Source organism: Arachis ipaensis, chromosome B10 (assembly GCF_059453495.1).
Source record: "Arachis ipaensis isolate K30076 ecotype BB chromosome B10, ASM5945349v1, whole genome shotgun sequence".
In the NCBI taxonomy this organism is placed as follows: domain Eukaryota; kingdom Viridiplantae; phylum Streptophyta; class Magnoliopsida; order Fabales; family Fabaceae; genus Arachis; species Arachis ipaensis.
In genome coordinates, this window is record NC_142435.1 from 150,255,715 (window position 1) to 150,270,229 (window position 14,515).

The 14,515-nt window shown below is 28.0% G+C and overlaps 1 protein-coding gene across 4 annotated transcripts; it reads right to left on the reverse strand.

Annotated features, from left to right (window-relative positions):
- Window positions 1–9,305: 9,305 nt before the first annotated feature.
- LOC107634052 (Peptidyl-tRNA hydrolase family protein) lies at window positions 9,306–14,484 on the reverse strand. 4 transcript variants are annotated; one of them, XR_015883369.1, is made up of 11 exons: window positions 14,181–14,484; window positions 13,688–13,812; window positions 13,434–13,576; window positions 13,277–13,361; window positions 13,112–13,179; window positions 12,392–12,442; window positions 12,221–12,294; window positions 10,604–10,662; window positions 10,439–10,515; window positions 9,556–9,763; window positions 9,306–9,461 (listed from the first exon to the last, which is right to left on the reverse strand). XR_015883369.1 is itself a non-coding variant. In XM_088487266.1 (10 exons), exons 3-10 carry the CDS (start codon window positions 13,542–13,544, stop codon window positions 9,632–9,634), a joined length of 657 nt encoding a protein of 218 aa, XP_088343392.1. In that variant the 5' UTR covers window positions 13,545–13,576; window positions 13,688–13,812; window positions 14,181–14,437; the 3' UTR covers window positions 9,306–9,631. The 4 variants fall into 4 exon arrangements, 2 of the variants coding, with proteins under 2 accessions (XP_088343392.1, XP_088343399.1); XR_015883370.1 differs by having other exon boundaries at window positions 13,688–13,755; window positions 14,181–14,462; XM_088487266.1 differs by having other exon boundaries at window positions 9,306–9,763; window positions 14,181–14,437.
- Between the last annotated feature and the right edge of the window lie 31 nt (window positions 14,485–14,515).

Consider the following 14,515-nt stretch of genomic DNA (forward strand, 5'->3'; position numbering starts at 1 on the left):
ATTATGATAAAAAATTTTAATAATCATAACATTTTATATTATATCATTTTAATAAATATAATAATTCTTTCATATATCTCCATGAATATTATATATAGAGTGTTTCATTTAACGTTCACAAATGTAAATTCTCAGTAATGCTAGAAAGACAAAAAAAAAAAAAAAAACGGCCAGAACTTGTCTTATTTAATATTCATTAATTATCGCAATAATTAATAAATATTAAATAAGATAAGTTTTGACTATTTTTTATTATTTTTCTTTGGTTATCAAACATTTCTATAAATTCTAGAGTCAATTTTTTTTTTGTTTTTTTTTTCTTAATTATTTCATACAATAATAATGCATTTTTTTTTATCAAAATTGATTTTTTTAAGGTATAAATTCAAATTTTGCCATTCTTTTATGAAGCCAACTTTATTTTTATCCTTTAAATTATATAATGAATATTTTTACTCAATTTATTTTCTTTTGTCCTTACAAAAGAATTATTTTTTACTATAATCATTTACAATACCTCCAAAATATCATATTTCATCTCAGAGTTATTTCGTTAATTATTCAAGTGTTAATAATATGAATATAAGAGTTCAGCACAATAGAGTAAGTAAATTTCATTTTGCTAAAAGACGGTTGAGTCTTCTTATATACTATAACTAACCTAATAGAATGTTGATGAAGTTATCTTTGATAGAAAAGTTGAATTTATCATTAAACTAAATATGATTATTCTTGTCTTACCGTATTATATGAATAACTAAATGATGGAACTTATTTAATAAGAGAATGATCTGAATTTGCATGGATTCTACATATTCAATCTAATCAAACTATTTTCATTAGTTCTCATTACGAAAATTATTCTAATGTATATGTATCTAAGTTATAGAATTAAATATCATATCTATTATTTAAATAACATAGTTCTAATATTTAGAATTTGATTAGTTTAATTTTAAAAAAATTTAAAAATTAATCTCACTTTATTAATTAATTCTATTTAATTTAGATATGTAACCCGTAATTTATTAATTTTTTATTTTATTTTTTATTACTAATATATCCAAGTAATTTAGTAAAAAATGCTGCTAACACGATAATGTGTCATATAATTTTGATATGCTTTTAATTTATCAATAATTAAAATTAAATTATTTAAAATAATAATAGTATTTCGTTGTCAATACTAATAAATGCATATACTCTATTGTTCAAATTATTATATTATTAATTAATACTTTTTTTTCAATTTTAGAAGTATTATAATTAAATACATATATTTTAATTAAGGTGTAATTATATAGTCTATTAAATATAATTTATAAATTAAATTTTGAGAATAAAATAATATTTTAAATTTTTTATTGATGGAAATCTCATGATTAATTAGTTTGTTTTAGGTAAATTATTTTGAGGTTTTATTTTTTAATAATATATTAAGTATAATTTTATTTTTAGTTTTTCTATTATATTAGTAATTTAATTTCTTTCCTAATCTTAAAAATATTATACTTATAGAAAGAATGTGGATATTAATATATGATTATAAAAAAGATAATATTTATATATTACTAAATTTAAAATTTGTACATTAATATTTTAAATCAATTAATAATAGCAATCTATATGATCATATTATTAGAAGAAAGATAATATTTTAATTTATTGCTAATTATAATAAATACAAATTTTACAAATTATACTATAATTGTATAAAATTATTTATTTTTAAATTAGAGAATTAAATTATTATATTATTAATTAATAATTTATTTTCTAATTTTAAAAGTATTATAATTAAATATAAAAACTCTAATTAAGGAGTAAATATATTAGTCTATTAAACATAATTTTTAAATTAAATTTTGAGAATAAAATAATATTTAAATTTTTTTATTATTAAAAATATTGTGATTAGTTTGTTTAAGATAGTTAGTTTGAGATTTTATTTTTTGATATATCGGATATAATTATATTTTGATGCTTTTTATTATATTATTAATTAATACTTTATTTCCTAATCTTAAAATCATTATACCTATGAAAGGAATGTGAATATTAATATATGATCATGAGTAAGAAAATATTTATATATTATTAATTAGAATGCGTGTAATGATGTTTTAAATCAATTAATGGTAGAAATGTATTTATATATATATTATTAGGAGAAATATAATATTTTAATTTATTACTAATTATACTAAATATATAAATTACACTACAATCATACATAATTATTTGTTATTAAATTAAAAAATTAAATTAAATTATTATTAATTAATAATTTTTTAAATTAATCTTAAAAATAATTAAACGTATAGACTCACCTTAGGGATGAATATGTTAATCTTATGATTAATTTATAGTTTAGATATTTATTTTGAGATTTTTTTTCTTAAAGTATTCGGTATAATTTTATTTTGATGGTCTTTATTTTTTCTCTATCTATGTATGAATATTTTGGAAGCGTACAACTATTACAAAAAAAATTAATAATATTAAATATTTTAAAAATTTATTTTATACACAAATTCAAATAAAATAACTTCTTATTAGGACTATAAATAATAAAAAAATTATAGAATAATTATTGAATAGAAACATATATTAGTTGAATTGTTATAATTAGGATAAATTTTTATAATATAAATAAGACATTAAAGGTACCATTAATATACTACTATTCTTATTATGAATCTTTTATTTTATACCATTGTTTGGTATTTATATAAATAACAAAAAATATGAAATTATTTTTTATAAGTTAAATATATTCATGATAAATTTCGTTTAAAAACATATTTTAAACATAAATACATAGAAATAAATATTTTTTGTGTATCGTACATACATAAATTAATATAGATTAATTTGAGTTGGTCTAATAATTAATTTATTCATCTGATTCACTTAAATAAATATCGAAAATTTAAATCGAATAAAATGATAAATAAAACTCTGACAATTTATATTTTGGACAGATAAAATCTTTTAAGATAATAAATATAAATACATTACCTTTAAATTAGTTCTTATAGTTAAGATAAAAAATCTTAATTTAAATGAACTTAACTATATTTATTATCTTGTAAGATTTTATTAATATTTTTTTATTTTTTATAAATTTATTTATTATTTTATTCTTTTATTATATATACAATAATTTATTAATAGATTCTTAAATAAAATTCACAGTAAATTAATCGTTTGTCTCTGAATTGCCATGGAAAAAATTAACCCTTTAATACTGTGTGAGTGGCCTAAATGATAGTAAAGCAAGTATATGTGTTGGGGTCGGTCCATTATACTTGCAGAGCAAGTCGGTGACTTAGTCTTTTACAAGAAAAACCCAAATCAAACATGGAAGTTTCCACGAAGTTACCAGTTGAGAATGAGATTTATATTAAGATATGTTTGACTTTTTTTCTGATCTGTCTTTGTATAACAAGCACGCAGATCTGGATCGTCACTCACACTCACACTCATGTTGTAATCTTACGTACATATAAATTAAATAAATACTTTGTGTGCATTCATTCTCTCTTTTGCCAATAAACATTATATTTGTGGCTCATTTTCTTTATATCGCAGGAGTGCGTGAGTTGTGTTTAGTTATGGTGTATATAGACATAGGTGTGGGATATATTTTTTTGAACAATAGCAGAAAAAAATCGGACCGTCTGAATTTTTTGTTAAAAAATTCGTTGACTATAAATTAGACTGTCCGATTATTTATTTATTTATTTATTTTTCTTAAAATCAAAATAGACCTTCCGTTTATACTTTTTTATTTTTTTTGTTTTAAATCTTAAAATGAAAACAGACCCTCCGTTTAGATTTTTGTTTTTTTAATTTTTTTTAAATGAAAACAGACCTTCCGTTTTTAGACTTTTTTTTTTTTTAAATCAAAACAAATCCTCCGAATTTTATTAAAAATATTTTTTTTTTGTAGATACTTTCTAATCGTCTGAGTTCCTTGTCCTAAATTCCTCAATTCGATTTTAGTCCTCTGACATCACATACAGAAAAAATATCCATATTCTCCATAATGTTGTATCACCTCACATTCTCCTCCATATTAAAAATAAAAAGCGAATATTTGTATCTACGTTTTTATAAATAAATTAACCTTGAATATTATGTAAAAGTAAAATAAAGTGTACAGATCAGAATATTTCTTTCACCGTGTTATATATAAAGTGCTTGTGAGTTGTGAACCATAATATCGCAACTCAGAAAATAAAAAACAAAAACCTGTAACTCCCAACTACTAACATGGATGAGAGTGGATGAGACAAATGTTACTTTTCCAATGTACTAGTAAAGTCAACGACCAAATGGGTACTGATATTATTAGGCAGTATTTTTATTAAAATTTAACCAACACTTAATAAGTAAAAAAAATAATAATTTTATATTATTAAATATAATTTTATATTATTAAAAATATTTATAATAACTAATTAATAATTACAAATTACAAAATTTATTGGTTACTTAACACTTTATTCTGCATATTACTGTAGTAGTCTTTGTATGTGAAAGAGAATATTAAGTTGTTTGAGATTGATTGATTACCGGACAAGGAAAAGTCAACGGGCGATGCCACTTGCTCCTATTTTGAAATTGTAAATTGCAAATTTCAAGTACATGGAATTTTTCTGTCTGTCTAATGAAAAAGAAGAATATGAACATGAAATTAAAAAAAAAATGAGTTATCTTCCTTTGATATCAAGTTTACAAATTTAACTTTTAAAATTAGGTATATTGATATATTTATTAGGTTAAATGATCTATATATATTATATCTTTTGAGTGTCAATTTTTTTTTTAATTCACTATCTTTGCTTAAGAGCGTATTTTAAAAACTATAATAATAAAAAATAATGTTTGTAAACTTTTATTATATTTAATGTATTCAATATATATATAAAAAAAATTCAATACCTTTTAGTAAAATATTTTTTGTAATATTCTAAAATTCTGTTTTTAAAACATAAGTTATTAGCATTTCTTTTTTTTTTTTTTTAGGATTTTGTGTAGTGCGAAATACTTGTATACCAAAATACTTAATTAGCAAAAGAATAAAATTAATTGGTCAAGCAAATGATTGTGTTAATTATATACTTAAAGATTAGCTCGTCTGACTTTATTAGTAGTCAAGTGAGCTTATGATGATAATCAAGAGATTAGGAGATGCATTCAATTATTATGGATACAGCACGCTATATATATATATATATGCATGCTTGATAATTATATGACAATATATAGATGCAATGTAAATTAATAAGAGAGCTGAATTTTTGTGATTTCGAGAACATACATCTATTACAGCTAAAAAATGCTGAAATATGTCACTTTGTCAGTGGTTGAACAAAATAATTATTAAACCAATTATATGTTCTTCAATAATTCTCATCATATATTTGTAATTAAATAATAATGAAAAACGAAACAACCCCCTCTCTCTCGCAGGGGAAAAAACACATTTCGAGTTGGCTATTTTATATTTATACATTAAAATTAATTACTAAAATTTTGAGTTTAATTATATTATGTGTATATTAAAATTAATTATTAAAATATAAATATATTAAAAATAAATTAAACTATATATATATTTATATACAAATATATTAATAATTAATTTTAATAATTAATTTTAATATACAAATAGCATTTTTTTGGAATTGCATAACCTACTTGTTTTTCACATCACCAAATTAATCTAATATGAGAAGAAATAATAGTCCGTAGTGAAGCTATTATATGTTAATCTAGTTATACAGTTATACATCACCTCTTCACGAGTATAAACCACATTATTATTATTATTGTAAATAAATTTGAATTTAACAAAAAAAAGTCAGATGCGATAAACTGGCAATGAATTATTTTAATTTTTTTATTTTTTTTGTAAAATATAATTTTTTACCATACATTCTTTAAATAAGAAAAAAAATGCCAGAAAAAATATTTAATAATAAAAAGTTATACCTTATAAAAAAATTTTAAAAAAAAATTGAAAGAATCAATTTTTATGATAAATTCTGTCCAGATACACATAATTAATTTCCTGCAAAGATTGCAGGGGGCAACACGTGATCCTTCATATGAATTTGTTTAGCATTAGTGATAAATCGTAACGAAGCTAGCACATGTGCCACCAAGGTACTACTAAATAACTAAAATTAAAATTGACTAAAATACAAAATTAGTTTTAATCTTACATCCCAATAAAAACAAATGATTGTTTGATATTTATAAATAATAATTAAATCTAAAATCACATCATTAGTAGCTAAATACCTAGCTAGGAAGTGAGTTATTTTGCCTAAAATTAAACCCCCTAAATGAAGTTGAGAAGTAGTAGTCATAAGAAAAGGTCAACTTATATTAAAACTACACCAAATGAAGGAGCTGGCATATACTATAATTCATGAACAAATCAAACCAAACCATACCTACCAATTGTGCCATGCCTAACACTCTTATCGGATAACATCGAGCATTAATTAAATTTCATGATTGCTGCATGGAGCTGAATCAATAACTTGTTGTTTAATGTAACTAGGTTTTAGTTAAACAATATATCCTTAAGACACTAATAATTATAAATAAAAAAATTATTCTTTTAATGTTTTGAGTAATAGTAATGCCATATCTGTTATATGTATATTTAATAACATTTACTATGAACCCAAAACTATATTAGCATTATCACTTTCGAAACACTCAATAAATCATGCATGAAGAATAAGAATCTCATAAAAAATTTACATTTCTTCTAAGAAAAAGAAGATATTGTGGTGGGTAGTGATTCATTTATTTAGGGTGTATGTCTGGTATTTGATCATTAGGGCAATTTTAATGAAATGTTTTTTTGGTATTATTCTTGATTTTTACCGTAATTGAATTGATTTAAAATAAAAATTTATATTAAATATAATATTTAAAATGATATTGTTATCAGCAAGAAGTAGATATTGTATTATTTTAAAAAATGATTAATACAATGCAGTCACTTGTATATCTATTAAATTTATTAAATGAACATTATAATGTTAATAAATTGAAATTAGACCAACCATTAGAGTAGGGGGCGTATATGACCCGACCCGCTTCGAAGATTCGGTCTAGATTTAAATATTTTGGGACTAACTTGGTGTGATTTTACCGAGCCTAGGATTGAGTAAAAGTCTCAAAAATAGACCCGGTCATTATTTAGGATCAAGTCTGAGTCAAAGCGAACTCGTCTTCACCTGACCCATGTGCACCCTAGGGGAACTAAAAAAATTATATATGTTTTAAATTAATTCAAATATTATGTTATATTAATTATAAGAATATTATTGTTTTATTTTTAATTACATTTGTTGAATCAAGAAATAGATCAAAGAAGTATGAAATTAGAATTTATGGATAAATTTAAGTTTAAATATGGTTATCAACTTCTCTCTAACAAATATGGGTGCATCGTAATTTTTTGACATAAAATTTATCAAGACTCAGATTTTATCTGATCGAGATCCGATTTTAGTGTGACTTAAAAGAAGCGTGATTTCATCGGGTTTCGGGTTGAGTAAGGGTCTCAAAAATATGTTTAGTCATTATTTATGGTCAGATTCGAATCAAGACTAATCCAGTTTCATTCAACTCTACGTGCATTCCTATATTAAAATAACAAATTTCATATTAAATATCAAATTAATTTTTATAAAATATAACATTTATATAATATTTTGAAGAATCTAAAATTAAATTAAATTAAATTAAATCAAGGATTGAAGATGCTCTTAAGGAAGGAATTAGTGGATGCTGGATAGTGGTGAAAAATCCAAAACATGGAAAGAACAGAAGAAGTTTGAACATACAAAACATGCGGAGAAAGGTACAAAGCGAGTGATGCATGGTACCACGGAAAATCAGATCTGTCAAATACTGAAATAGATATTTATTTATTTATTTATTTTAGTTGAAACAGTGTGATTGCCTTGGCCCTTGAGAGATGGAAGTAGCACATGCAAATTTTACCAAATAAGATTTTGTGTTGAACTTGGCTTAGGCAACTTCTGAAATTTCCAGCGTGATACTCAGATTTCAGAAACACAAGCTGTCTGCTATAAACTCTTTTTTGCCAGCCATTTTATCTATAACCTATTCTCTGGACTCTGGACCATATCGCTTTGTTCTTGCACATTAAACGAGAAATGTATAATGGAAATTGAAAATCAATTGGATCCATTATTCCAGGGTCGCAACAAACAGTTTTGTGACTCCTGCAACTACTTGAATCAGACCTTATAATGAAAAAAAAAAATGTATGGAATAGTTGGATAGGAAATAATCAACTTTGCCAATTTTATTTTAACATTTTTAAAAACCTTTAAAAATTTATAGAGACTATTTTATGGCCGGTTGCCATTTATTTGTTCCAGATGAAAATGATAGATAGGTACTCAATTATTTGGGTATGTACCAAAAAGCAAAACACAGAGAAAATTTATAATCATGTTATGTATGCATAAAAATTCAGTTACTAATTAAGTATTTGTATAGAATATATTAAAATATGAAATACTCATTAAAAATATATAAAATTATATTTATAAATATATACAAAATATTGAAATCCATAATAGTTGATTTTTTATGCACGTAGCAATTTTGGGCAAACAATATATATACACTCATTTTATTTGCATCAAAATTTTGTTTTTGTCTTAGCACAACACGCATTAGGCCCAGCTCGAATAAGTTGGGCTATACTATAGCTATCGACAGAAGGCCCAATTATATTAGGCCTCATATATAATTATGGATGTGTTTAGTCCGTACGACAAAAAAAGTTGTTTAGTTTGATATCATAGACACTAAATTGGATTTGGTCGAGTAATCAGCTCACTGATTCGATGGCAGTTGGCAGACACTTAACTGATTCGATGGCAGTTGGCAGACACTTAAATAAAGTTTAGATCCGTGACGAATTAGTCATTAATTTGTCAAGTTGAGAGATACCATCACTCGAAAAAAATCAATTAAGGTGGTGTTCACGTCAGACATGACCCCAAAAAAAAATATGATGTTGAAGTTGATGAATTAAAATTACTTAACGGCTTTAAAATGTTCCATTTCTTTAATGATAAAATGAAATGCTCAGGTTCTGAATTATTAATTTAGCCTGAAACACATTGTAGTTTAAGAATTTATTAGTTTGGTTATAGTTGCACCGTTTGTCACATTACTATTCGCAGTTCCTATTATCGCGAGTGCTAGAAAAGTTTGTAAATTATAAACTAACAATCAGTGTAATGAAATAAACTATGATCTCATTTTCTTAATAAAGGACCCAGAAAAACAAGCTACTACTAATGAGTAGACATTATAATTATGAAATATGTGCAAAAGAAAACAAAAATGCTCATTTTTTTTTACTTGGATAATCTCATTCTCTACTGCTTCACTAATTTGCAGAGTATAACATGATGCAAAACAGAGCAGACGCAGAAAGTAAAATTAAATCACTAGTAACTATTTTTTGGATTTAACAATGTGTGTGACTAACTATACTCAAACATTTTATCATTAACTTTAAACGAAGACTGACATCATGGTGGGAACTCCATCAAACTGGTAATGTTTGCACTCTTAAGTGTTTGTACTTTTGCTCTTTGTTGAACCTTTTTGCACTCTCATCATAACCTTGAGATAAAAGGAGCTTTAAGGCATCAACCCCCTCTTGCAATGCCTCATCAATCTGTCCAATTTTGTGGGTGGGGGGTACAAGAAATAATAAATTTACTGTAATGGTGAAAAAAATTGGCTTGATACAAGCTCATCAAACATTAAAAGCTGAAAGGCTGATACACTACAGTGACATGCTGTGCCCTATGGTAATGACCTATAGATAGTTAGATACTGCATGCTCTATTGCTAATAATCATTGGCTCACACTAAGTATTTTGCTTTTGAATTTTCAAATCAGTACAATTATATCCAATCATTGAAGAGCAACACCAAGAATAAAGACGATTCGTTGGCATGTTTATGTGATGCACTATATCTGAGTTGTAGCGGACCCCAACTTTGGCACTGCATCATCAAAATGCCAACTCACCATTTTTCTAGTTATATTTATTTGGACCACCATAGATATTCTTGGGTGCTCATTATGAACCATGCTCTAAGTGGATATGAAAACAATCAACAAAAATGACTTTATATGATATGGCTAGCTATTCATTTAAACACCAATTTAAAATGGCATTTTTCTAATTGGTTGGGAGCAAAATACACATCATGCTCCAAGAGCACCTAAGAATATAGTACTTGGACATCAATTGCACTGGATTGAGAACTTGAGGAGCAATACTCCGTCTAGCTGTTACAGTATTGGAACCCAAACTGCATTTAACAATGAATGATAACTTACTCGTTGTCTAGCTGTTACATTGAATTTTTGAAGCAAGAATGCTTTAGGATCCATTTGCCCAGGAGGCCTTCCAATCCCTAACAGGAGACAAATTCAATATAATTATGATGGTGATAATAATAAAATTTAGGAATAAAGAAGAAACAACTTTGCAACAAAACTAACCGATTCTTAGCCGAGGAAATTCTCTATTTCCTCTAAAGTGATAGATAACACTCTTCAGCCTAATTCAGTGAAAAGTGAGAAGCGAGTACAAGATAAATAGTAGAACTTGAGAGAAGAAGCTGAATATAAAAAATTCAGAGCTCAAAAGATGCAAATTATATTTCATGAATTCACGTTCCCAGAACAACCCATCCCCTAAGCCTAAAAAATGTTATTGATTGTAAACATCAGTTTCGTTGCTTCAGATAATTAGGGGGAAAAAAATACTTTTCCTCTTCACCTAAATCAGTGAAGCAGTAAAAAAATATGATAGATAACATATTGCCTGTTGACAAATACAAATGTGATGAACAATGATGACCCTTTGAGTCTAATGCATACAATATACTGATTCATTTCTTGAAAGATAGTCATCCACTATATAGAGCAAATGCAAATTTCTTTTTCGAGTAAACTAGCATTTCTAACCATAAATTTTTTGAACGTTGACAAATTAACTGCAAAAAAAGAAAATTAAAGTTGTATCCATAAAAGATGTGTTCCGGTTGACAAAATTATCCAAATACTAAAGAATTATACAAAATTTCCAAACTACCCTTTTTTTAATCCTAATTTTATTCACAAATCTATCCCATTCTTAACCCTAGTCAATTCCAGTTCTTTATTCCTCCCTCCCTCCTTCCCCCACCACCGTCACAACCTTCCTCAAATCCCACGAGACCCACTGTCCCATTGTTCATTCAATTTTGTGTGTGAGAGATTGTGCGTGGCGTGGCAGAGGAACTGATAAAGAATTTTCGAAGCTCTTTATCTTCTACCATCACTCAACTAGCCTCTATATCGCAGTCCCAAATTGAAAGTTTCTAGTCCTTGCAAAATTTTATAAAAAACTTTTAGTTCTATCTTCTCTTGGTTTGAAAGAAAGAGAGAAAAAAGAGTGCTGATTTCCCCCTCATATTAATACATATTTTCTATGTCTACTCTCACTGTGTGTTGGTACCATGCAACTCTTCCCCACTACTACTGCAACAACAACGCACACCTTTGTTTCTCCTCTATCTCTTAATAAATCTGGTTCTTTTTTCTTTTCATGTGATGACTTGTTTGATTGTTTCCTTCACAGGAGACTAGAAGGAAACCCATAGACCTTAAGAATTTGCTTGATGCTACAATAGAGAAAAAACAGTATCGAAAGAGGAGGGGTTGAGGGAGGGATAAAGAACTGGGATTGACTAAGGTCAAGAATGGGAAAGATTTAGGAATAAAATTAGGGTTAAAAAATGGTAGTTTAGGAATTTTTTATAATTTTATAATATTTGGAAAATTTTGTCAACCGAAATTATCTTTTATGGTATAACTTTAATTTTATTTTTTCGTGGTTAGATTTGTCATCGCTCAAAATATTCATTGTTAGACATGGTAGTTTACTATTTCTTTTTCAGTATGTTATCTGTATTTAACAAACATACTGATATCTAGAGGAGTAGGTGCATGTATAAGGAAACAAGTTCCCGATGATATCACTGTAAACTATATTTTTCAGAAAGATAGATAAATAAAAACTTCCGTATATGCAGACAACAAACTTTCTTCATAACTATCATATAGTAGCTATACCCTTTGTGGCTTCCATGGCCCCCTTTGTCATTGAGACGAAGCACCCCACATGGCAAGTTCAAGTCATCGTGGAACTACAACCCAAAAAACCTTGGTTAGATAAAGAATATCATACCTATTAACCTTTCATCTATTAGGCGCTAGAAAGGAAAGGTGCATGGAATGACTTACCACAAGCACATGATTAAGAGGTAGTTTGTAATAAGCAGCCAGCGGTTCAGTCTGCAGTACAAGGAAGGCAATATTATGATACTATTAAACAAATAATTAGCACATGGCTATATATACAAGCTAAACAGCAATGACACTAGCAAAATAGACAATAGGGAGCTAACTCAAAGATAGAAACATTCCATGCAACTATATTAGTATACTATCATATGATCCCAGCAAGAACCAGCACTGGAAATACAAATAAAACCAATAAATGAATGGGCAGTCATCTCTCATTCCTTGATTACATATGATAATACCACCTACTTGACTTCTCTTTCTTTTTTCCTCTTCTTGGTTTTATATGAAAATGAGGGCAGGTTAATTGTAACAGCAGAGGACAGCTATTTGACAAATTACAAATTTATGTTCTTCTCTCAAGCACTTTCCTGTACTTCAACTCTCTCCAATTTGAGTTAATAGTATCATAGCAAAACTATTACTCTAAGGAAAACACCACAACTGGCCTAAATCCTCTAAGGAAACTCCAAGCAAAATGGACTGCCAAAGGCCAATCAATAAACAATTGTCCCTCAATTTAGTTTGTCAACTTAAGAAACTGAGTAAATAATCAAAGGCATTGAAGGTTAAGGTAATTTTGGCATCAGTAACAAAAGTATCTTGATGCATAAACAAAAAGACCCGCAGGGTGTTGTTAAGAACATCTTAGTTGCTTACTGATTCACCACTCAAATTCATATATGTTTGAGGCTTGGCGAGGAAAACAGGGATATCACCAACAAAACCTGCAAATGACAACCTCACCGTAAAACTCAAGATATCCAACATACGCTGAAAGAGAAACAAACAAATACAATAATGAATCCAGTGCGAGGGACAAACCCTTTCCAAAAAGAGCTTTGCAATGGACTGTATCCATAGGAATTCCTACTGACGCAGCAAATGCATCAATCATCTCAAATCCCACCTGCATAGGATGGTTAGTGGTAACTAGAGAAGCGCAAACTAACAGAAAGCAAAACAAAGCGTTTAAACCTACATTGTGTCTAGTTCCTCTGTACTTGTCACCAGGGTTTCCGAGCCCCACAAAAAGCCATGGGAGTGGAGCAGCAGCAGAGGAGAAGCACCGTCTGCTTAGCCTATTAAGCATACAATAATTCAAAAAAGCAAAACCAAAAAAAGCTGCAGCAACAACAAGGAAATAGAATTGAAATCAGTTTCACAAAGCTGCACCTGCTTAATTAAGATTATATGGGAAATAGAATTGGATGCACTGTGGAATTTCGTCAATACCTGAAAACCTGAATGAGCAGACGCTGTTCCTCTTCAATCTACAACCCACATCAATCTGAATTTGTGTTCTGTTACCAGGAAACTATTGAAGCTCAGTGGTGAACAACTGAACTCAGTAAGTAATCCTACGTGTACAAATCAAAACAATGATCAAAAGAATGCTTTTCGGCTTTTCCAGTTTTCCCAAACAATTTGTAACAATGACCAAAACAATAATAATAATACTATTATAGACACTGACTACGCCTTCTTTTTTTTTAATTTAATTTATTTATGTGATTGAAGTCATTGAACCAAATTTATTTACATCTAACTAGCTATCACACTAACTCCCTACTGACTGCATCTCCATCCTTCTCCAGTGAGAGCAACGAGCCCCACTATCCTCCAACAACGAGAGGCCAGAGGAGTTAGCGATGAGGACGAGGACGAGGACGAGGACCAACAGGGGTTAGGGACGAACAGAGGCCATAGGAGAGGACGAGGAGCTTACCGTCGACGACGCCGAAGAAGCAAGCAGAGACGTCATTCGGCGGAGACCGGAGAGGCGAGGCCACATGCAATTTTTGGGCGGCAACTCAGCGATATAGATATAGCAGTAGCAAGGAGCCAGAGAGAGGGACCCGGGCGAGGGGAGCGTCGCCGTCTGTGTCAACGCCGGCGACAGTGGCGGAGAACGTTGCTGGGGCGGGGCTGCTGCTGCTAGCGGGAGTGAGGAGGAAGGTAGGACGAACTGAATCTGGGGTTGTTAGGTTTCGAAATTAATATTTTTTTTAAAATTAAAAACAACGCCATTTACGGTTTTAAAAAAAAACAAAGTCTAAAGTT

Coding starts and splice junctions, on each gene's coding strand:
- LOC107634052 (XM_088487266.1), bottom strand. CDS start 13,544: ATGCTTAATAGGCTAAGCAGACGGTGCTTCTCCTCTGCTGCTGCTCCA. Junction 12,443..13,111: donor TGAATTTGAGTGGTGAATCA/GTAAGCAACTAA, acceptor CTTGTACTGCAG/ACTGAACCGCTGGCTGCTTA. Junction 10,663..12,220: donor GGCCATGGAAGCCACAAAGG/GTATAGCTACTA, acceptor TCACTGAATTAG/GCTGAAGAGTGTTATCTATC.